The 25,282-nt window shown below is 42.8% G+C and overlaps 1 protein-coding gene across 15 annotated transcripts in view; it reads right to left on the bottom strand.

Annotated features, from left to right (window-relative positions):
- The window catches only part of SRPK2 (SRSF protein kinase 2), a 222,277-nt gene that overhangs the window by 109,714 nt on the left and 87,281 nt on the right, over window positions 1-25,282 (bottom strand). For 4 of the 15 annotated variants that reach the window (XM_044769642.2, XM_070505523.1, XM_070505524.1 and 1 more), the window contains exon 3: window positions 23,550-23,613. The exons of 6 other annotated variants lie outside the window; for them this stretch is intronic. In XM_044769642.2, the coding sequence (XP_044625577.2) occupies window positions 23,550-23,587 (38 nt within the window). In that variant the 5' untranslated portion in view covers window positions 23,588-23,613. Of the gene's footprint in view, window positions 1-1,352; window positions 1,492-2,241; window positions 2,408-6,096; window positions 6,264-22,960; window positions 23,047-23,549; window positions 23,823-25,282 lie in introns of those variants that run through there. 5 more of the 15 variants (XM_070505517.1, XM_070505467.1, XM_070505456.1 and 2 more) reach the window with 5 other exon arrangements.

Below are 25,282 nucleotides of genomic sequence, written 5' to 3'. Positions count from 1 at the left end.
TGCTGCTTGGTTTTAGGTTCATTATAAACATGTAAGTCTGGGACTGATTTAGGGGAAAGCATTTAAATATTTATGAACAGCCAATAACTGCAGCGGCACATTCTGACAATTAAAGCACTCAGATAGCTTACAGCATTATTACGTTGGACACAACTCATGGGCAAAACAACCCAGAGTTAAAGGCAAGGCATGGATCTAAATCAATCTCTCTATCAAAGTAACTATTCTGTTCTCCACCAGCCAGACAAATGACGAGAGCTTCTAAGTAAGGGCTGAATCACACAGGGGACACAGCAGCAACATTACTTGGGACTCCAACCAGAGGCGATCAACAATCATTCTGAAGCCAAGGCAGATTCCCTTTCAAGACACTGCTATTACTGCTGCTACTACTACTATTATTATTATCATTATTATTATTTATTGTTATTATGCTCGTCCCTTGGGCGTGGACAGATGTAAGAGAAGTTCAGACAGGAGACACCATAAAGCGCTGCCACCCACGCCTGGAGCAGGAGATGTGGTCTGTCCCTGCTCCCTGGAGGCCCAGGCCCAGGCCCAGGCCCCCACTGCCTGTGGAACACTCCCACTTGGAAGGAGTCGCTCAAGGCCACAGCAGCACCACCACGGTGGGAGGGGGCCAGCTGGAGTGGCAGGGCGTGTCCAGGAGCCATGATGTCCCAAGACTGATGCAGAGGCCTGATGGTGGCGGCTGCCTCTCCAGCTGTCCCCCAGCTTTTCTGTGCCCATCACCTACTTCAATCATTCCAATAACTGCATTTCTAGTAAAAACAGCCACAGTCAGGCTGCACTGCTTGGAACGCAGAAGCCTCATTGACAGGCTTCACCATTACACAGTCTCTATCTTATTTTTGTTAAAATTAACTTTTGAAAATTTGCTTAGTTGTTTTAATAACAAAATCATTTCCTTTAGCAGAAAGTTAGAAAGTAGAAGTAAAATGAAGAAAGTAACATCATTTCTAATTCCACCACCTAGACAGAAATAACCACAACCATTCTGGAGCACGTCTTTCCAAGCTTTTTGCCAAAAGAGACATTGTGACCCCAGAGAAGAAAGCATGGACGCAGGAGCCACACTGGAGAGCTACTAAATCATTAAGCCACGTGACCACGTAACTCATCACCCACCACGCTTCCCAGTGTAAACGGGCTTCCTTCCCTCCCTCCCCTCTCAGTAAGTGAAGAAAACGTCCATCAGTTGGGGCGATCCCTGGCAGACCAAGCGTAGAAATGCCCGACACCCCTGCACAGTTCAGCCTACTGCCAGGATTCCCTACTTTGGAAACAGTCCCACTGATCAGAAGAGGCTATGAATTATAAATCCTTCTTACCTAGCATGATTTATCTTCATCAGTAGCAAAAAGAGGAACAAGAAGATAAACATTTCTAAGTCCTAACCAATCCAAAATTTTAAGGAAAACTTCTTAAACAAAAAGCTACAATATAATTAGCATCGAAAAGTACAAAATATAGACATCACTCCTTCCTTCTTAGTCAGAAAAAAAATTGATACAATTTGTCTTTGTACAGGAAGTCACTCTACAAAAAACATATCGAGAACAAAGGACTTTTTCCCTGAATTATAAGGCACCAGTGAAGCAGTACATCCAGTTCTTCACACCCAAAATAATACATCTTTTTGGGTTTTTCCCCCCTGTAAGTGGGTCAGAGCCCGTAAGAAGTCTGAAGGGGGAAAATAGCCGAACATCAAAATATGTTGTTTCAAACATACTCCTGAGTGAGAACTGACCGGATGTGACGGGATGACAGTGAAAAATAAAGGCAGAATTCATAACATCTAGTTCGACAGACCGGGTGCAGGAAGAGTACCGGACGGTACAAAGCAACAAGGGAAAAACCAGAGGTATGGAAAATCAGAGCACGAACAGATTAAAGCAACGATACGTGGCTGACAAACACAAGCAAGCCAGAGCCCCCGAGCTTAATTTTCTCTCCCCCTTAAACTAGGATGTCGCTTTGTCGCGCCTTCACTCTTGGCTTTCCGCCCTCGTCAGCGGTGGTCCTCCCTACAGGCTAGCCCACCCCCTGCCTCTTCTCTCAAGGGGGAGCAGGAACCCGCCCATCGCCCGTCCCCACTCCACGACAGTGCGATAAAATCAATCTCTAGATTAAGTACATGGGGCACAGCCCAAAAGGTCAAAAGTAAACTTTCTGTAAGCTTATTTTTATCCTTTTTTGGAGCGATAGTGAAATACTCACATTTTATCCGGAAGCAGTAGGGTATGAACATACTTTAAAACATTTCTTTAAGCTGAGGTCCAAGAACACAGACGACGTACAAAGATCAGTGCGGCCCTACGTTACGTGGGGTTCATAAAGCGCTCTACACGTAAATCCTGGGCGGAAACTACAAACAGGCAGGGACGGAGGGAGAGAGGAAGGGAAGCAAGAAGGAAAAAAATTTTTTAACTTTAAAAGCCTAAAAATAGACCATAGTTTCAGAAAGTACAGGGTGAACTAACAGCTGACCTTTGAACCGCACTTGTCTCTAAAAATGGAAAGATTTCTGGGTGATGAGAAAGAATAGTGCTTTAAAACGGCAATTTTTAAAATACATTTTTTCACATACGTTGTACTTCAAATATGCTCTTGATTCATTGTAGGCCTTTAATCACCACAATGAAAGTATTTACCTGGTATTTACCAAAATGTTTATTTACTATTTTTTTACCAGATATGTTTATTTACCGAATATTTACCTAAGCGTTGAAGATACTTAATTAAAGTACCCTTTGGCAGCACTATTCCAGTTCACAGCCTGCAGTGCTTTACCATCATTCTGTGTGTTTGCCTTAAAGAATATTCAAGAACCATTTTGCCAAATTGGAGGGAAGGGTGTAAAGGCAACGAGACGCAAGAACTCTACGTGAAAGCACGGAAATGGTGTCAGAATACAAAATAAATTAACTTTTTCAAAAGAGATTATATGGTAAGGAAGGGATATAAACTTCTTTCTTGTAATTTTGCTTCTGAAGAACTCTAATTCTGATACCAAAATTAGATGGTGACAAATTGAGGTACAGAACAGGACGTGGGGCTAAATTTAGACATTCCTTCTCCGCAGCATCTATCAGCTCCGAGACCGTCTACTGAACGGTTATCTTCTCCTGGATCCTTTATGTACCTTCTCTCAGTTAAATTCCACGATTACCCAGCTGGTACACGCTACTATATCTGCTCTATACAGATATAGAAACTGGGGCCCAGGGACGGTCACCCACTGGCCCGAGGTAAAACAAGCAATTCAGTGACGAGCTCCTTCGAAGATCTGGCCTGACTCCAGAGGATGTGGTTATTTCTCTGCCCCAAGGTCCCCTCATAAACAAGACCACCCACCAACTCTCGAGCATCCATTTTATGTACACTATCTCCTTCCCTCCACGTGAGGTGGGCATGGCCATCTTTATTTTAAAGATGAGGAAAACTAAGACAAGTTAGGTAGCTTTCCAGGATTTAGCTTCTGGTCCACGGATCCAAAGCCCATTTACTCTTTCCAAAATACCACGCTGCTTTCAGTTCCAAAATTCTGTACAGCTTTCATCACAAGATGATCCCGTCCTTTACAGGAAACAGGGCTTCCGTGCAGGATGACGACCAAGTCAGAGGTAATCTTTTGTTACCACTGCAACTCTCCGCTTCCTCCTTCACACGCCCCAGCAGCATCTCGCCCAGCAAAACGACCAGACGACTCAAGGATTTCCATTATCGTCAGTCACTCTTTCTACCACCTCTCTCACACAGAGCACTGCAAAAGCTGAAAGACACCACAAGGAAAGCTTCCCCCAAGCAAATGTCACCAGGGCCACTGTCAACAGTAAGCCATACCCTGCGCAATGGTAACCTGACTCCAAACCCGGGGACCAAATCAAGTTTGATTTATTTTTTAATAAAAAATTAAATACTGCACACTGTCACGTCCATCTTGTGCCATTATCATCTGGTTGATGACGGGCAACATTTCTGGGTCTGCTACTTCACCTATGAAATGAACATCACGGTCTCAGACGACCCCTCCATCTCTGAGCTCTAAGTTATCTGACGTACATCCCCCTCTTCTCTGCCTGCTTGTGAGGAGGGGCTGGAACTTTACAGGGGGAGGACGAGTTGTAGATAAAACCACATAGCAAGTAAAGCAAAGTAGCCATTATTAGGGTCTATCGTAGACACAAAGATCTACTCAGAGGCACACACACAAAGTGCAATCTGAAACAAGTAACAAAAAACAATCCCAAGCTTGTGCTTTGCCAACCCAAAATGAATCATCTATTTTCAGCTCTAATCCACTCAAGAGAGAGCCTAGGCTGGTCTGCAGCAGCCAAATGAACAGCCACCCGGGCTCACCAACGAGTCTTAGGGCCAGCAGACTCTCCAAGCCTTAAGAGAAACCTTTGGCTTGACGACAGCTATAAACTGAACCTAGGAACAGAAAGCTACGAAGGCTCAAAGCTTGCCAAGGACGTCGCATTTCAAACGTGTAATTCTACTTCAGGACTCTACTTAGTCTGGTAGAAGGTGCGGCCAAGGCTTCAAAGGCCTGGACCTCTCTACAGCCTAATCTTAATTCTCCAAGTCTAGATGAGTCATTTTGGAGTTGAGCAACCGGATATGGGAGCACAGGTGGCAAGATTAACATTAAAATCCTAAAGGCACTTGCAAAACAACCTTAAACAATAAATGGTACATTTAGGGCTGTGAACAAAACTGAAAATTTCAATAAACTCTAAATTTGAGGAAAGTTGCAAAATTTTCAATTTAAGTTATAAAGAGCATCTCTAAATTATAGCACATTAATAAATACCAGCTGTTAAGCAGATCACCTAAATTTAAATATGAGAACCGGCATAAACAAAATATTCTCAGCCCAATCCAGGGGGCTCTGCCTAGTATCCTGGCCGCTGGCATCAGCCAGATGCAGGGGAAAGAGCCCTGGACTAACAGGGAGCCGAGGCGCGTCTCGATTCTGCCATTCATTAACTGGGTGTGCCTCCAAGCTCACGGCTCATAGGCAGTTCACACATCAGGGAGGAGCTTCTAGAAGGAAAGAGTATCAGCAGAAAGAAACTGCTGGAGACCCCACTGAAAGCAGTGGGTCCCTTACGGTTTCTGAGCACAGGCAGACAGGGTCAAACAGCTACAGAAAGAACATTTAGAGCTTTTCAGAAGAGAGTAAAACAAGAAGATGCTTTCCAATATTGTCTAATACAAAAGACAAAAATAATTTTTTCTTAGAGAAAATTTCCACACCACCTGGGAAAAAAATAAAAAAATTTTATTCAGATAAACATCTGTGTGTCCTCTATGGGCCAGAAGACGTGCTAGGAGCAGGAACACGAAGACAGAACCCCGCCGCCTCTCCCAGTGCAGGGGGCGACGGCTGGCTCCCGGCACAGGCGTGGGAGGGCATCCCCACAGGGGCAGCTCTGGGGGCAGGCGCGTCCGGACAGCAGGGTCCACGCCCAGGGAAGAGGCTGTGGGGAGGATGAGAGAGTGAAAAGACAGAGGACGGCAGGAGCAGCAGACTGCGAAAGAGCTTCTCAAGCTCCATCGAAGAAGGAGTCTCCAGGGATCCCACCCCAGAGGTGGGCCCAGGTGGAGGGGAGGCTGGCGGCACGCAGGGGAGAGCGAGCAGCGCAGGTCCGGGCGGGACGGGCCCAGCCACAGCAGCGCAGCAGGGCGGGAGCGGAGCAGCCAGACTTGGGCAGGACTTCTGCAAAGGAAGCAACTGAGTCAGCGGCCAAGCAGAAGAGGACTGAGAGGAAAGACGAGGAGAGAAGGCGATGCCGAGGCTTCTGGGTCCAGGGAAAGGCATGAACTTGCACTTATTTAAGGTAAAAGGAGCAGAGCGACAGAAGACAGAAGGGCTGTTCCCAGCCACAGGGGGCCCCGCCATTGCAGAGCCTGGCGGTCGAGAAGTAACATGAGCAAGAAGTCCGTCAGAGAGACGGTGGCTCCAGCAGCCGCTGCAAAGAAACGCTTGACGGGAACAGATACACACAGGCAAGCATCCTGTCTGCTGGGCTGAGACGACGGAACGTCCGCGATCCCGGTACAGACCTCACAAAGTTTCCTGTCGCCTTCTCCTTTCTTTCAAAGATCTGTAGGAAGCTCATTTACACCCTCAGAGGCAGGTCATACACCGCATGATTTCTGTCATTGACCCAGAACCCCTAAAGGCAGCCATAAACCAAAAAGCTTGTTTATTCTCTCTCCCTCCCCCTACAACTACATTTGACAAGACAGAGAAGTGAAACCCAGACCGGCCATATAACCTGTCAGCACAAGCAGGAGGGGTAAACGAGACAGTGAGCTTGGTTCAGGGCTGGCAAACGTTGAGGTTTCAACAGACATTCAGGTAGCAATGTGAAGGGGGCAGCAGATACAATGTCCGTAGCTCAGAATGGAGAGCTGGAGGTGTCAACCTGGGGTCATCACACACAGATGGTCCTCAGCAGCACCGCAACAAATGCGACCATCTTCAGAGAGCACGCGGGCGAGAAGAGCAACAGAGCCGGCTCAGGGAGCCTGAGGGAGGGCCAGCGTTGGGACGAGGGAGAGACCAACAAAGAAACCGAGATGGACCACTTTTAGTTCTTAAGCATCCATCCCAACTTCTTCACCGGGCAGAGAGAGACACCTTTCCTAGCAAGCACATCTATGTATTTCAGAGCCAGACACTCAACACTGAAGACAACTATAAACTTCACCAATTTCGAGAGGCGGCTGGTTAGGGACAGCAATCTTTCACCTGCCGAGAACTGTCAGGAAAGGGGACTGCACGAGACCGAAACCTGCTCATGAGCGACGTCTCCAGACAAAGGGAGCTTCTCCCTTTTCACGTGAGCTCGTGGCTCAAACACCTCACGAATCGGGTAGGTGACCACACGGCACTAAAACACACAGGGTAAACATGGTCTTGGTCCTCCTGGGGTGGGCCTGCGCCTCCCCACTGGGCATTCAAATTCAACATTTTGCAGAGAAAAATGGAGGGCTCCGCTACTTGTGGTACCCCGGGAACAGGGAATCAAACCTATGTCTCCACGGGCTGCTAGTCACAGCAGAAGGCTGGGTGTTCACAGGCTGTTCTTTCCTTTAATATCACTGAAGTCCTCCTTCCTGCCATTAGCCATTTTTCTCCACAGATGAAGAGCAAATGCATTCTGTTGTAAAAACAGGCACTTTTCTTTTTTTGGTGAGGAAGACTGGCCCTGAGCTAACATCTGTTGCCAATCTTCCTCCTTTTGCTTGCAAAAGATTGTCACTGAGCGAACATCTGTGGCAATCTTCCTCTATTTTGTATGTGGGACACTGCCACACCATGGCTTTACAAGCAGTGTAGGTCCACACCTGGGATCCAAACCCGCAAACCCAGGCCAACGAAGCAGAGCGCACCAAACCTAACCACTATGCCACTGGGCTGGCCCCAAGGAGGCACTTGTTTTTCCTATTTTATTTTTTATTAAGATTATGATAGTTACAACCTTGTGAAATTTCAGTTGTACATTATTGTTTGTCAGTCATATTGTAGGTGCACCACTTCACCCTTTGTGTCCACCCCCTACCCCACCCCCGTTCCTGTGGTAACCACTAATCTGTTCTCTTTGTCTACATGTTTGTTTATCTTCCACCTATGAGTGGAGTCATACAGAGATCATCTTTCTCTGTCTGGCTTATTTTGCTTAACATAATACCCTCAAGGTCCATGCATGTTGTTGTGAGTGGACCATTTTACCCTTTTTATGGCTGAGTAGTATTCCATTATATATATATATATATATATATATATATATATATATATATACACCACATCTTCTTTATCCAGTCATCAGTCAACGGGCACTTGGGTTGCTTCCACGCCTTGGCTATTGTGAATAATGCTGCAATGAACACAGAGGTGCATGAGTCTCTTTGAATTGCTGATTTCAAGTTCTTTGGATAGACACCCAGGAGTGGGGTGGCTGGGTCATATGGTATTTCTATTTTTAATTTTTTGAGAAATCTCCATAGTGTTTTCCATAGTGGCTGCACCGCTTTGCATTCCCACCAGCAGTGTATGAGGGTTCCTTTTTCTATACAATCTCTCCAACATTTGTTATTTTTTGTCTTAGTTATTTTAGCCATTCTAATGGGTGTAAGATGATAGTGTGGTTTTGATTTGCATTTCCCTGATGATCAGGGATGATGAGCATCTTTTCTTGTGCCTATTGGCCATCTGTCTATCTTCTTTGGAGAAATATCTATTCATATCCCCTGCCCATTTTTTGATCGGGTTGTTTGATTTTTCATTGTTGAGCTGTGTGAGTTCTTTATATAGTATGGAGATTAACCCTTTGTCGAATATATGACTTGCAAATATTTTTTGCCAGTTGGTGGGTTGTGTTTTTCTTTCAATCCTGTTTTCCCCAAGGAGGCACTTTTTAAACTGATAAGCTCTGTGACTTTGGCTAAGTTATCTCCAATCCATCAGTAAAACAGAGATTATATTGCTATGAGGACCAACTGAAAGAGTGCCTGAAAATCGGTCCAGACTCAGGGAACGTCGGACATCAAAGAAAGATGCAGAAGAGGACGAAGAGACATAGTAAATGATGATGACCCTTCTTAAGTACGTCACTGATCATCAAGGTGCCAATAACGCTCACACAGCTCTAAGAATCATCTAAGTGCCACACATAGGGCAAAAAAAAAAGCTAAACTTTCCACTGGCTTCTCCTTTTATTGTTCAAAGTTTTTAACTATTAACTGAACAAAATACGACAACTTAACAGTGCCTAACAAAATACATTAAACAGCAACTAAAATGGAGAAGTTTCATTCTTGGTATCTGCATCGACTGCACTGACGACATTTCTCACCATCTCCTGAAAAGGCTGCTAGTACCTGAAGGAAGCCAGTCCGTGATCGCAGAGGGTCAGAGTCACATTTACGTTTAAACACTGCGCCTCTGCCTAAGGGATTGCATAATTCTCTTCAGATAGAAAACACCCGGGGTTAAAACCCATATGTCAGACCAGGATGGGCAAGAAAAGGGTAGAAGATGGCAAAAGCATGAATTTGCCCACGTACGCCAGTTTGTTTGCTCTTATTTATGGGCAAGGCTGGCCTTCTAATCTCTCTGCCTTCTTGATGCTTACGCACTGATGGGACCCGAGAAAGTCATGAAGGGCACACGCTCTTATTAACCGCACGCGCCCTGACTCAGGACGCCTCGTTACTCAGGCAACGTGCTCTGAGGCTCAGGGGTCAGAGCTGCAAACGGTGGCTTGGGGAGCACCTCGACCACTAACTGGTAAGTGACTTTGTTAAATCATAAACATACTGGTTTTCTTACCCATAAAGTGGAACTGGAACCATCTACACTATACTTCTACGAGGATTTTTTATAGAATTAAACTAATAGTGAGCAGGAGAATGCACTGTAAAGCGCAAGGCATTTAAGTCATTTCTCCCATGCTTGGGCTGGGGCAGAGATAAAGAACAGTTATGGTATCATTTAAAATAACCATTCTTGGTTTTCTTAAAGAGGAGAAAGGAAACTGGCCAAACCAATTTCCTTGTGCAATGTTCCAAAACGCTCAATTTCTTCACTTTAAATACTGAAAGTTATTGGTTTACAAGACTCCTCTCTGGAACCTTAGACGAATCACGTCACCATCCAGGGCATCGGTTTTCCTCACGTACAAAACAAGGGTGGAGCACAGGCTGCGCCTCCAGGTTCCCTTCCTGCCGTGACATTTTTATCACTCCGTTCTTCTGTATACGCCTGGTCAAAAGAACGAGTTAAATGCTTATGATCAGTCAATAAAAATGAATCATGATAACTGAGTTCCATCATTCATAAATGCTCTTTTACCTTCCACTATCTCAAGGAAAATAATTTTGATAATGTGGTGATTCCTCCCGACATTCTTTTCAATGAGTGCATGACATGGAGTGACAAGAGACACGACGTGTACCTCTTCAGTTTCTTCATATGGGCTCTTGTTGCCCGTGTGCCTCTCAAAGCAGGACCATATCCTTGAGCTAAATGTCCTTCTAGTCTTTAAAATACATTATTTTGCACCACAGGCCCTTCAATGCAAACAACGCAAGAAAAGAAATGCTCATGTTCGTTCCCGGAGGAGAGGCGGGCCGCGCTGGACCTCCCAGGATACGGCGTCAGGCACCGCGTAATTCCACATCTGGAGACACACAGGTGTACCGTACACACCTGCAGGGCTGACGCCACTGAACCCTAAGGGGAATCTAACTTCAAGACTACAAAAAGTACCACATCACATCAGGTACCTAGACAGAGCCTCATCTTCAGGAAAAGGTTAACTTCAGCAGACTCACTTTTAAAACATTACATTTTAAGAAATTTCTTGGAAAATGCTTGATTTACATTTATCTAAAAGTATTTCTACGAAACACATCCATCGTAATATCTAGTCCCAAGAATCAGAAGGCCTTTAATGTTCTCCATAAAACCTGTGATTCCATTAAACACTCAGGTGGGTGAACAGCAGGTAAGTTTTACTACTATGATAATCAGTTCCATTTTTGTCACTAGCCATTAAATATTTTATAGCAACTCTGAGAGAAGCAGGGGCTAATAAATGTATTTTTCTTCAGCAGCCAGGGGACCTGCCAGGCAGGCCTCAGCTGCCAGTAGGAACGACTGACCTCGGGGCAGCGGCAGCAGCAGCAGCAGGAGCTATGCAGGTGCACGGCGCTGGAGCAACGGCAAGGGAGGGTGAGCTGGACACCGCACACCTCACGACACCCAAACACAATGTCTCAGTTTACTCTGAAATAAACGCGTTTACATTGAAAGGGAAGGATACCAAGATACCACCGTAACAATAAATCCATCAGTACACACTCTCTTGCTTCAACCACAAAAGCCCAGAAAAAACTGACAGTCCTCAACGGAGGAGAAAATCACAGAGAACACACCAAGGGGTCTATTATGTCATGGCAGCCAAGGGTTTCTGTAGAGAAGTCTTTCATTTATTCAAACACAGACTGTCAAATTATAACTGATAAATATCCAGTAAGAAAGAAGGCAATTCTTTCATCTCTTAAGAAAATGAAAAAGATTGAGCTGAACAAAAAAACCTTTTCTTGGACAGTTCTATGTTTCATCCCATCAGCCTCCCTTTTCAGTAAACGGATGCAGCAACAGTGAGCACGACTGACTGCCTTCCTCAGCCTCCGCCGGACAGGCTCCTCCTGCAGGCCAAGGGTTTTCCTGGCCCCAAGAACAGGACGGCCCTTTCCACTCTGGGTACAAAAAGCACTATAATCATCATTAGTAAACTCTGTCAAGAAAAAGAAGGCTGATGAAGGGGACAAGAACTAATTTTCAAGTCAGAATTTTGGACCTTTTTTTAAGCTCTGGCTAAAATTGAACGGCAAGAACAACAAACCAAGAATAACCTGTGTGTGCACACGCGTGTGCGTGTGCATGAATACCATAAACTCTAATTCATCTACTTATTTTCATCTCTTTTATCAGACATAACACAGACTTGGATATTCATCTGTATCATTTTATCTTTCCCTTTAAAACCAAACATTTAGGAAACTAAATTTCATTTATAAGTTAGTGCATTGTCAAAAAGAGGACTTAAAATTCAGGTAAGTGGTGTGATAGCAGATAACTGAGCGATATTTTTCTCCCTTAAAAGAGGAGGGGACCACAACTAGAAGGACCCACAACTAAAATACACAACTATGTACTGGGAGGGGTTTGGGGAGAAAGAGCAAAAGAAAAAAAAAAAGAGAAGACTGGCAACAATTGTTAGCTCAGGTGCCAATCTTTAAAAAAAAAAAAAAAGAGGAAGGGAGATTAAGAATTTCCTAAGAAAACAACTCAAAATAACTTTATCAAAGGACAAATAGCTAGCAAATGCAATTTCCTTTGAATTATCAATTTGAGTTAAAATAAAGAAAATGAACTGTTTTACCTATACAGTATGGTACTGTCAGGATAGAAAAAGCAAAATAATCAGGAAATGGAATAGGGTGGAGCTTCAGAAAGAGAAAGAACAATGAAGAAACCAATACTCTTTTCTAAATGAAAAAAGAAAGGTTAAAATTACATTTCATTGGCATTCTCACCTGAAAATAAAGTTCAGTGGTCTTTAAATGAAAATTACATTTTAAAATTTAGTTCTTCGATCAGGTAGCCGTATTTCAAATGTTCCACGAGCCATGCCTGCGCTACAGAGCTTTCCATCAGTGCACAAAGGCTACTGTGCAGCACTGGCCTACAGTGTTTTCAACAATTTACAGAAGCAATTCTTTATATATCTCCACCAAGAAGACATCTGTCACAAACTGTCGATAGAAAATTTGGAGACAGATATTTCAAATTATTAACCATAACTGAGGAATCCTATATGATTAACCATATACAACACAGAAAAACACACAAGGTTCAGCAGGCCAACCACCTTTAGAAAGGGGCATCTCAGCTGGCCCAGCGGCCCGGTGGTGAGTTTGGTGCCTTCTGCTGCTGCGGCCTGGGCTTGGTTCTGGGGCGCAGACCTACACCACTTGTCTGTCAGCAGCCACGCTGTCATGGGGGCTCACATACAAAGAGGAAGATTGGCAACAGATGTTAGCTCAGGCGAATCTTCCTCACCCAGAAAAAAAAAAAAAAGGAAATAAAGAAAGGAGCATCTCTACCCATCCAAACAAATAAGGGACCAGCCTCTTTTTAAAGCCTTGGAGAAAAATATGCTTCAGAGCCTCTCTTGGCAATCCATTTCAATGTTTAATACTCCCAACGTCAGGAATTCATCCTTCCTCTGCCATTCAAATGGTAAACACTGCCATAATTTTTGCACGCATTTCCAGAGCAAATGAATAACATTTTGCCACTGATTCCACAGCGTATCTTGCAACCTTCATTCTAAAGGAAAAAAGGGTGATTGCTTTAGACTTTCTCAGAAGACCTTACTGTATGCCCACAGGAGCCTGTGCACATTCCAAACATGGCGGAACACCTCCCTCGCTGAAACCTTTCAACGGCTCTTGGCAAACTTCAGCATAAAATCCAAAAACCTTAGCACGGCACAGAAGAGTCTGCCACTGGCACACAGCATCACTCTCCCCTCATTCCCCATCCTTTCCTCCACTCTCCCCCAGCCTTACGGCACTATTTAGAGCTCCCAGATGGTACCACGGTGTCTCGTTTCACCCTGATTCCTTGCACGCTGTGGCCTCCGCCTGCAATGCTCACCTGAGGATTTGGAGGGTAGAGCGCAGGCCCCGGCCGTACAAAGCACACCCCGCTGGCCCCAAACAGGTTCAAACTCCAGCAAGAAAAACACATTTTGCAAAAGGAAGATCTTGACTAAAAAGGTGATTAAAATTTGCAATAAAGTCAGTGAATATTTATTGAACATCCACCAGACCCTGGTTTAACAAGGAAGGTTGGAGAATCTTAATTCCTACACATCTTTGAAAAATTAAAAAAGGAAAACGAACCATCTGTGTTGAATGTTTCGTCATTTGCCTGGAGTGAGAAGCTTAGATCATATAACTTCTTGAAATCCCTTACAAAATTAGTGTTCATTAGCACAAACACTAAGTACACCTTAGGCGTTTCATAAATGCACAACTGAACACACAAGCTACTGTGTCTTTCATTGTGTTAAAGTCGATTGTACTGACTTCACCCGACGAAACACTGAAGGCACCACAGTAGCATCTGACTCGATTAGAGAGAAGAGCTAAGGAGCTGAGGGATGCTAAGTCAACACTGTCTAGCATATTGTTCAATGTCATCTATACAACACTCAGGAAGAGACGAGTCTGAGAATCCCAAATGAGGGAGTAGACAAAAAGGTCCTTTATATACTGCCAGTGAGAGGGTAGCTTAGCTTTCTGGAAGCAATTTAACATTCCTTATCAAGAACCTTATAAGTCGGCTTTGCAAGTGATTCCATTTCTAAGACCAAGACTCAATACAGAAAATCATGGTCCATCCGTCCATAGCATGGACTCAGTCCCATGCAGCCTTTAAAAATGGTACCATAGGGGCTGGCCCCGTGGCCGAGTGGTTAAGTTTGCGCGCTCCGCTGCAGGCGGCCCAGTGTTTCGTTGGTTCGAATCCTGGGCGCGGACATGGCAGTGCTCATCAGACCACGCTGAGGCAGCATCCCACATGCCACAACTAGAAGGACCCACAACGAAGAATATACAACTATGTACCGGGGCACTTTGGGGAGAAAAAGGAAAAAATAAAAAAAATCTTTAAAAAAAATAAATAAATAAATAAATAAATAAAATAAAAATGGTACCATAAGAAAACAATACTACAGAAGATTATTTAATAACACAAGAAAAATTGCATATGTTAAGTGTAAAAATTCAATTCCAAAATAATTTACCAGAATGGGTTTTCTTGTTGGTGACGCTGTCATTGTTAAAGTATGTCTGCCTGATTTTTATAGTCTACTTCCACTAAAAAACAAAAAGTTAATAATGGTGACGGACCTTTAATGATAAAAGTATAGTGCTTCTGGTGTTCTTTTTATCTGAATTTTCTAAAATGAATAAATCTTCTGAGATATGTGAAAAAGGTTAGGATAAATAATCACCATCATAATTACGTCAGAGGAAAGGTTTGATTCTCCTGAGGAAACTAGTATACTTTCTCCTTATCGATAGCAAGAGCAATGTTACTCTTCTTCTTTATTTGGGTGTCAGGAAACTTCAAGCCAAATTTGTCGGTCACCGCTAGAAGGTGCACAGCAAACGCCACCCGCCTGGGTGTGCCTCCGACCATCCTCCATAGTAACCACCCTCCACCTGACCTGCATTTTCTCTCACCCTCTTTCCATTGAATTGTAGATATTCTAACTAGCCTCAAAATCTTTTTCGTGGGGAGAGGTGTGGGTGAAGAGGGGAAAGAAATAAGGAGAACGGAAAGGAGAAAAAGGACAAGATGGCATTGAGCGCGAGAACACTGTTCTCCCTCTGTAATTTTCAGACTATTTATTAAGGTTTACGTTCCACCATAGCGGGTACTTAATAAATATTTGTAGAATAAGTGATTGAACGTAACAACTTTGCAGTGTGAGAAATGCACATCTTTCAGGGGCCCTTCCCACTCCAAATAGGTGACATCTTACTGAATTTTGAATCCCCGTACGTGGCAGTTAGAGCAGTGACCACCAGGGTTTCTGCATATTTAAAACATCAGAAAAACCCAGACATACACCCCTTTGCATGACAACAGTTTGACTTGTGTGCCTTCAACCTACAGATAACGCCTAGTACTCAGAGGATTTGAAAACCCTCTACAAGAAGCCTGCACAGGTCTGCGGTCACAAATTGTGAATCAAAGTGCTACCGCACGGAAGAAAAACACTTACCAGGAGCTGAATTTAGACGGAAGATAAATTTTTCTAAGGCTGGTACAACTTTCTGTTTTGTTTTTTAATTTGTGCCATCATTTAAAATAAGAAAGATCTGACATAAAAACCAAATTTTCAACTTCTCACAAGAGCTGGCAAACCCTGGCCTGCATTTCAACACGGCAGCAAGCGCCGGTCAGCGGCCGCCTCTTCTGATAGGGTTGTGCCCTCCGGTTTCCTAGAGTGCCCACCTGGCCCTCATCACTCATTTACAGTGGCCTTTGGTAGGCAATTGTGTTTGTAATCCCATCACTGCCACTCTAGTCTTAATGTAAGGTCCCAAAAAATGCAGTTATTGGTTATTTTTTGTAATTCTTTCAAAGAGTGCCAAGGGCCTCCCAGCGCAGAGAGGCCCACGACATAGTGCTCAGCACTGCATGCCTAAGAAACTGACCAACTCAGGTCGGGGTCAGCCACCCACCACAGCTGCTTCTGTAAAGATCCTGTGCTGCCTTTGTAGCACCCTGATTTCCAAATCACCATGTGGCTAGGGGATCGCAGCTGCTGATAAATGTGAGACGGATGGACAAATGATGGATGGATAACAGACGTAACCTATACTAAAATCCGTCCTCATTTCTTCCAGCCACTGGTACAGAAAGAATTCTGCTACAAAGGGAATCTGCAACATGATTGTTAAAAATAGAGTTATTTTTTATTGTTGCCATTGTTATTCTTGTAATAGCTGCTCACATTTGTTCAAAACTTCCCTGATCTACCATTGGGTGGGAGGGGGGTTCCCAAAGAGAAGAGGAAGTGCCACTGCTCATACACAACAAAATGGCCTTAGGTGACACTGGGGACTTGGACGGAATTACAGTGAGTCCCAAAATGAGCAAGTTACTCCTTCCCAAACTTCTTTCAATCTATCTGAGGACAGCACAGAGCAAGTCTCACTCTGGTGCTAAACATATTTAAGCCGCTTTACGACACTGGCCAATTTAATTTCCCTGGTAAACAGAGGGAGCATATGGCTCAGGCCTGAAGCCTTTATCAGACAACAGAATCTAGATGGAGTTTAATAATCATTGTTTTTAAAGGCAAATGATACCGGTTCTCCAGTTCTGGTAGGGCTACAAAGATTTCTTTTTAAAAAAACTAACATTTAAAAAGCATTACAAATTTTTATGTGTATTTGACCACAGTTAAAAATTTAAAAAGCATAATATTCAGTAAAAAGCAGAAGATGGAGTGCAACTACGACAAAAAGCACCAAAGTGACATAAAATATCAACATTTGAGAAATAAATGGCTAGGATTTGATGTTCCTGGTTTGGCAGAGATGGAAAGTTGTTCAGATTTACTTTCATTTCCATTTTACATTAAAACAAATATATGTAAAATAAAAGACATATGTAATAATAAACTGTGCACTTTTATGATGATGGGAAAACCTAAGATTTGTAACCTTGACACTTTATAAGAGTTAAATTAGCTTCTGGCTATGATTGACTATATATAAGTGATGATGTATGACTTTATATGGCTATAATTTATTAATCTGGGCCAACACCATGGAAATAGATGGCTCCCTATACTAAAGAAGTTTCCCACAAAGTTCACCATGTGCAAGTTGCAAATGATGCTACGGACTAAAAATGTGTTGCGATGAAAGCACGCCTATGTTTAAGCTCTTAAGTTGGGGTAACAGTAAGTTAACCAGTAAGTAGAACAAATGTCACTGATACTCTCCACCGTCAAACAGCAGCTGTGACAAATGCTACAAAGGAGAGGTACATGGTTCTGTGCGGGCTATAACAGGCGTAATTTGACCCAGGCAGGGCGTCCTCAGGATGGCAGGGACGGGAGCAGCAGAACAGCGAGGCGGGAGGAGCGTGACGAAGTGAAAGGAGCCTGAGACCGGGCTGGAGAGCGTGGGTGCTCACTGGCCCAGATACAGGGCTGACCCTCATGCCAACAATGGAAGACGAGGTTGGGTCTTCAAGCGCAGTGGCCGACCTGAGCAGACCCGTGTTCTGAAATGTTTGCTCTGCTGGAACGTGGCGGCCCCATGAAGAGGAGTCAGCAGACAGAATCAGAGCTTAAACTAATAGCAAACAAAATAACTTAGCAGTTAACTGCATCCAGACCAAATAAACGATGACCAACAGGCAGGAAGCTCAGAAAATTAACTGTCCAGGCTTTTTGTTTTAAACAAATTAAAAGATAACACTACACTTTTATTTATACGGTATAAAAATTTTAGAGTCTATGAACAATATAAAATTTCACACTTGGAACATATCAGAAATGTCCTGATTTCCTGCTCAGACCTCAGGTGGCCTACCCAGCTCCAGGGTTTTGAAGGAGAGGGCACTGGAGCCCTGGAGGGCTCTCAGGGGCAGACGGCTCAGGAGCACGGAGAACTGAGGCCCTGGCGACCCCCGGGTCCAGCCAGGGCTTCTCTCTACAAGTTTTACAGGACGGGCCTCTGCTAAGGTTTGACCGGGGGAATGCTGTTGCTGCTGAAACCAAGTCTAAACTGTGACTGTGGCTTCCAGGACCTAGCCAGCTGAGAATCCGTCAGCAGAGAGCAGTGCCTGCGAGGACAACAACCTATGGTTCCCGTTTGGTCTAAACTTCTAATTCTGCTCTCCTTCCTGAAAGTCCGTACTGAGAGGCCCCTATCCGCTTCTAATGCTCCTCCAACAGGTTCAAACCCTGGATCACACGGCACACCCACCAGCACGCTGAGAGAGAGAGGAGGAGGGAAAGGAAAGAAATGGGAAGGGAAGGACGGGAGAGAGAATATACAGAACCAAGCTGGCAAGGACCTGGAGCACAGCTGGTGGGAGTGCAGACTGGCACATTCACTTCGGAAAATTGGCAACCTCCACCACAGCCCAGCAGTTGCATCAGAATACACAGCAGAAACACGTGCACAGGTTCATTCACCAAGACACGTAGACAAATGCTGACGGCAGCACGATTCCTAACAGCCACCAACTGCCCACATCCCACACGCTCATCAATAGCAGAACGGAGAAGTCAAGTGAGGTGTATTCATAAAGTGACGACCGTACAACAATGAGACCGAATCAACTACAACTGCACACGGAAACATGGGTGCGTCGCACGCGGGAAAGGTTGGGAGAAGACAGACCAAGGGAGGAGGGTTTCTATTCACAGACAATGTTCAAAATCAGACGCAAGAACCAACAGTCACACGTGGAAATAATCTCAATCTTTACACCTTAACACTAAAACCCAAATGAATCCCAGTCTTAAATATTTGAATGAGCCAAAAACTCCCATAAGCAAACCTAGCAGAAAATCTTAGTGACTCTGGGCTTGGCAAGGATTTCTTAGATACAACACACAAAACATAAACTACAAAAGAAAAGAACTCTACAAGCTGGATTTCATAGTAATCTATGATCTATGTACTTTCCCATATAGATCTTCAATAAAAATATTACTAAAAATTAAGTAAAAACAAAAGAAAGCAGAAGGATTGAGCAGAGGGGATCACAACACAATCAGCCACTGTCATGGCATCTCGCCACTCAGGGAAAAGACATCTCAAGCACACCTATCCATCCGGCAATTACAGAGACAGGCCCGAGGGCGGCAGACTGACGGGTGGAAAAGGGAAAACCAGGTACCAGTAACTGTCTGCCCTGCCCTCTGAGCTGGAAGGGGAGGGGGAGGAGGGGGTACACTGAGAGAACCCTTTATAACATGTGGCTCTCTTCCCATGACTACTCCTAGCTCACCACAGAGACACGGGCAAAAATATACTCAACCAAAGAGAAAATCAAACACACCCTGGTCCTGGATCCTTTCCCACCGAATATCCTTTACCGCCTTCTCTCTTCACCTGGGCCCACCCTTATTTTTTTATTTTCTCCCTTCCATTCTCCTTATTCTTCCAGGCTTCTCCTTTTGCTTTCTGCAACCACGCATCATTATCATATGCCCTTTTTCCTCTTCATTTAAGAGGTTCCAAAATAAGAAAAGGAATTAAAATACACACAAAAATAGTACAGGTTCTTCATGTGTTTCAAATGCCCTCAGACAGAAGGACACACAATCTCTACCACTTCTCACCAGTCCTGCTGACACAGCATTGGTGGCACATAGGCCACAACATAAATGTTTTTATGATACTTTCTCCTTCTCTTTCTTCTGCAAAAGGTAGCTTGCAATGTGTGAATTCAAGTATGTGCTAACTATGTGGGATGCGAATGACCTAGGCTAGTGCTTCTTAGCTATTCCAGCATCAGGACTCCTTTTTAACACCAAAACATGTCAAACACACACATACACAACAGGAAGTGATCCTTTTAGTATGTGTTCCCTGAGAAAACTGCAAACCTAATAGGTAGTGCTATTTAGTAAACTTTCACTGACTGCAGTCTTATTCATTACAACACCCATTTACATTTAACAGCAAGCAGCAGATGTGGGCAACACTTAGAATGAATGCAGATGCTCAGGCCCTCACCCTGCAAACTCCTCAGCCCTCCCTGGAGTCAGCCCGGACAGACTGGGAACCACAACTCTGAGCACTCTGGGCCCAGCTCCTCCTTACTGATCAAGAACTGTCCAATTCTGTTCACGAGTTCACTGAAGAAGGAGCAACATGGTCTGACAAACATTCCAGTAGAGCCAAGTGGCTCTGCTCACTCGGGATCTTCCTGGGCCGGCCTGTCGAGGAGTCCGCCCACAGCCACTCCTGGTGTCTGTGCACACACAGACTCTCCTCACTCAGAACTGGCATCGGAACGTTTAATAAATTACTGCCTTTTTTCCAGCTATTATTGATATTATTACTCCTCTTCCCCACCCACTCTACCTTATAAATTTCCAAATCTCAGGGTGTTCTAGCTAGGAAATGGCAAGAAAAAAACCAAAACCTGGAAACCCAGTTCTTGAATCAAATAAACAATCACTGATTTATTTATTTATTTTTTGCATTAAAGGGGGTAGATGAGGAAGTAAACTGTGCCTGGCCCTGTCCCTACCACGTTGAAGAGGAACACATTCATCCATTCCACAGGCATTCAACTGAAAAGAAAACACCTGTAGTAGGATTTACTCCTAAAATCTGCAGAAGGGCACTCTCTTGCAAGGGACATGTCTTCCTTTTAAAAGGCAATAATAACATACAAATCAGGCATCGTTAATTTTTTTACTCATTCAATAATGTTCTCTGCCTTTAATTTAAAAATTAAGCAAGTTGACATTTTTCCCTCTCTCCCAAAACATAAAACCAAAAAATAAACTGTAACTTTCTGTCAGCCCGTTGGTTTTTGTCACATGAGTCAGCCATTCTGAACTGAAGTGTTCCACGCCTCCCCCATAAGATGGCATTCTGCTGTTAAAGGTAAAAAATACCTTACATTTCAAGGTGGTATTGAGACCTGTTAAGAAAATACATTTTCTAATTTAGGCCCCAAAACAACCTTCAAAATTCCATTATAATATGACTTCAAATCATGTGTGTATTTTTCAATGAAGGATCCTTAGGAGCCTACAAAAATAAGTTAATTTTTGGTTTCGTTTTTCCCATTATATAAAGTTGTCTGAACAAAAATTAATTCAACTAATACTAGCTGTCACTAGACTAGCAATTCCCATTTACACAGTTAAAAATACGAGATGGAACAATGATTAGGGACATCACCTCACTGTTTAGCTACCATATCTTATTCTCAGAAGAGCAGCTTCTCCACTCGTGTCTTGAAATAGCAAAAGATCATTCTATACTGCAGACAGTGAACAAAATTAATTATGGCAAATGATAACTTCTGGTTTCTTACAAACAAGTAGCTTCTCCCCTCTTTAAAGAAAGAAGACAGGGTTTCTTCATCCTTTCCACCAATAAACACAGGGGAATTCTGACCATAGGCAAATTCCAAATATCTTTAAGACTCGAGCCATGCCTCAAACAACTAACTTGAATTAAAAAACAGGCAAAGGCTTTTAAAATTTAAGTGACAGGTGAACAAGGAATTGAAGAATATGACAGTAACACTACATGACACTATAGGCTATTAAATTTCTGGGCAGGATGTAGTGTTACTAGGCCATGAATTTTTTTTTAACTTCAGATTCCTGTTTTTCAAGTTCTCCCAAACATATTGAAAAGACAAATGATTTGACTATTCATCACTGTATGCCTTTAAAAAAGAGGAGAAAAAAAGTATAACTTCTATTTTTAATATATTTTAATTAATGAAACAACTTCTATGTTTGCAAAGTGTTGGCTGACCCATAAGCTGCATTTATGACCCATTAAGTCAACATATCACAACTGCCATACATCTAAGCACCCACGAAAGAATAACAAAGCAAGCAGGCTCTGGGAAACCCGTGTGTGAAGTTGTCATAAGCATTGTGGCTGATTTCTAAACTTCAAAATCACGAGCACATGCATCCTTCCTTTCCATCAAATTTAACAACAGGAGCTCAGGCAAAATAATAATAATTAGCAGTAGCAGTAGTAGCATTACTAAATGTAATCACCGAAATATTTTAGAATCTTTCCTTACAAGATTGTACATTTAAGCAGAAAAACCTCACCCATTCTTGTTTCTCAATAAATTCATCCATTCTGTTCAACCCTCAATTTATCAATAGAGAATACATGCTATTCAAAAAAGCTCACACAATTATCGCTGTCATCCCATTAAGAATGCTCTTCCTAGTAACAAAACTCTAACGTTACAGTCGGCACCGGACCGTTCCCTGTTTCCACTGCCACCCTCTCCCCTTCCCATTACCACCATTTTACCGGCAGAACATTCACAAGGAGGAAGACTGTTTTTCATCTCAGCAAACAGACTGTTTAAAATCGGATGGCTAGCCACAAACCAGAAGTTAGAAGCTACAGAGAAATAAACACGAATGTGAATAAATTGTTCTGTTTTCAATCCCTAACGAAAGCAGTAACATCTTCCTTATTTGTAATGCCCTAAATTACAGCCAGGAGCCTTTCCCCTAATTATACTAATCGATGGATTTAATGTCACCATTCTGCCGTCAGATCGCGTCCTCCACACACCGGTGGACTTCAATTAAATCCATTTCACCACACCAGGTTCTTCACCTCATATTTTTTTCCCATGTTTTTCCTGTATCATTCCTTAACTCCAAAATTATTTCTCCATAATATTTTCCTAAATATTAAATCTATGAAGAAAAAAGATAACCCTGAAAACTAACCATGGAAAAGATAAATCAACACATCTTAAACACAAAATATCAGCATTAAGTATAAACTATTAGATAACCAAGAGAAAGGTAAGCATCAACTGTATGCCCCAAACCTCAATTTAAAACATTATGTAGTATATACAATTTTGGTAAACACAAGTGAACTCAATATTTACATATCAAAATAGGCAACTACAGCCTTATTTATGACTTGAGATAAAAATACCTTAATTCCACTTATTAAGTAAAATAGCCATTTTAAGGAAATATCTCCTTACAGGTATAATCATTTGATTGACAGATAAAATAATTGCTTTAAAAATACTTCTGAGTCATTTTGTCCTTACCTGCAGGCATGAACCATTACTGCATGCAGTGACTGTTCCATTTCCTAGCACAGACTTGAAGAGGCATCATCTCTTTCAGAATGTGACTAATCTGTGGGTTTGCAATTCTTAAGCTATTTACAAATGGCACTCCCTTTCCACATAAGAAAAATATGTATTAGAACCAAAAGCCAAGTATTTTTAACCTAGACCTTACAAATAACGTTGGTAATTTCTTGTAGCAAAAACCTCAAAATGCAGCAAGAAAATCTAATATTAGTATTTCTGTAAAGAAAGCAAGATTTTTGTTTGCTTTTTAGCTAAGTAAATTATTTTTTAAAGCCTTCAACAGCTGTCACACATGAACCAGCAGTCTGCTGTGTTATGGTGTGCATGCTGCAGCTGATTAAGCTTCACTATTTTTTAAAAAATCAATTACCCTTTGCAAAAGCAGAACAGTTTGCCCAAATATACACCTTCAATACAGCACAATGACCGGCATGCAGTACAATACGTTATACAGCAAACTTGACAAGGAAACAAATATGTCCTGGTTTGTTTCTTAGCAATGCTACACCATTAATTGTTCATGCAAGAGATGGAGCTGTACCTTTCTGAAGAGGACGACTTCTCAGAGTTAACTGACATCAGCAGCTCAATCTTCTGCTTGATTTCTGGAAAAATCAGAAAATATTCACAACCGAGATTGCCTGCCCTTGCTTTCAAGCCTTATATCAAGAGATTTTTCTTCTCTAATCCCTTTTGTTCAAAACGAGGCCACAAGATTCGCAGCACTTCTGTCAGGACTGGGATTCAATGGTGCTATAAAGGGGAAAGCTCCAGAGGCACCAGGCCTTGCTAAACTATGCACATGACTGTTTATGAAAGCAGGAAGTACCATCGCCTCTAAGTGAGGGGTGTTTTCTTTCTTAAGGTAGAGCTGGCACGGCTCTACGGGCAGATTGCAAATACAGGAGATTAAAATATAAACTACAGATGCTAACAACTGGATTCAATATACTAGAGAATTTGAGAAGCCCGGGTAATAAAGTTACAGGCTGTAATGAACCAGACATGCAACCCTTGGCTACTTCTATTTCACCAGCCCTGAAAAATATGGCTCAGTGAATCATTTTTGTCATTTAAGAATGAAATATTAAACCAGAAGCCCAATTTATAGATTAAAAATTTCTTAACCTTTATTATAATTTCTTGACTGTCTTTAATTAAAGATATATTTTAAATCTACTTCCTAACTCCTTTAGAAAAAGACTTCCATTTTACACCTTAATTTTCCCCTCCTCCTTCGCAGTACAGCACAAGTGAACAGCAACACCCAGTTACCGAGCAGATAATATACTTGTCCTTTTAGGAGAGGACTGGCAAGGCCATCTACAACAGAAATCTAAGCGCCAATTCAATCTAATTAAAAGATTAACTGCTGATACTGATTCGGAAAAAATGGTAATAGACTAAAAGAGAAGGAGAGGTAAAAATAAGAGGGAGAGGGAAAAGAAAAAAATTAACATATTGCCTTTAAAATACTGATGACTAACCCAACGTATATAATTTTACATGAATAAAACTGACGTGGTCCTATCACCTGGACTATTTCACATGTAAAGCTGTTTTCCTAGTCATAATAAAAAGTCCACATACTAAAATAAAAAACAGTGATGCTATAGGCAGTCTCAGGATTTCAAAGTAGACCTCAATAGTTGCTTTTTTTAAGGGTAAAACAAATTTAATTTTTAAGAATTCTGATTATAGAAATTACAGGAATATGAGAAGATGCAAAGAAAAAAGGAATAAAAATTAGTTGTGTAAAATACAATGGACCCAAAGAAGAATAGTCTTCCAAATTGCTTAAGCTTACAGCTTCATCCGATGGGCATTATAAAACCGGCATGGCTATCTGAGGAGGGGATAAAACCTACCAGAGTCTGTAGCCAAACTACCTAACCACTGGGGAGGGCACACAGCACAGGGGTTCACTGAGATGGTGACAATGACACTTACCTTGAGGATTCTCATGTGGGTAACAGAGCCCCGCCCCTGGCGCCATGGCCAACGCTCAGCAAGGCCCTCCCGCTGTTCCAATGGAGCAGGGTGTTTAAGAGCCCACGCTCTGCCCCAAGCAGCCCTGGACTGAAAGCAGGCTCCCCCATCATCTGAACAGCCATGTGACCTTGGGCAAATTACTTCAACTCCCTAAGCCTCTGTCTCCTCTCCTACAAGATGGCAATAATAATTCCTAGGTGAAGAGCTGCTGTGAGGATTTAATTAAATATCCACGAAAGTCACGTGGTATGGTGCCTGGCACACAGTAGGCCCTCTCTGCCT

Source organism: Equus asinus, chromosome 1 (assembly GCF_041296235.1).
Source record: "Equus asinus isolate D_3611 breed Donkey chromosome 1, EquAss-T2T_v2, whole genome shotgun sequence".
In the NCBI taxonomy this organism is placed as follows: Eukaryota; Metazoa; Chordata; class Mammalia; order Perissodactyla; family Equidae; genus Equus; species Equus asinus.
This window is presented reverse-complemented; position numbering and strand designations above follow the sequence as displayed.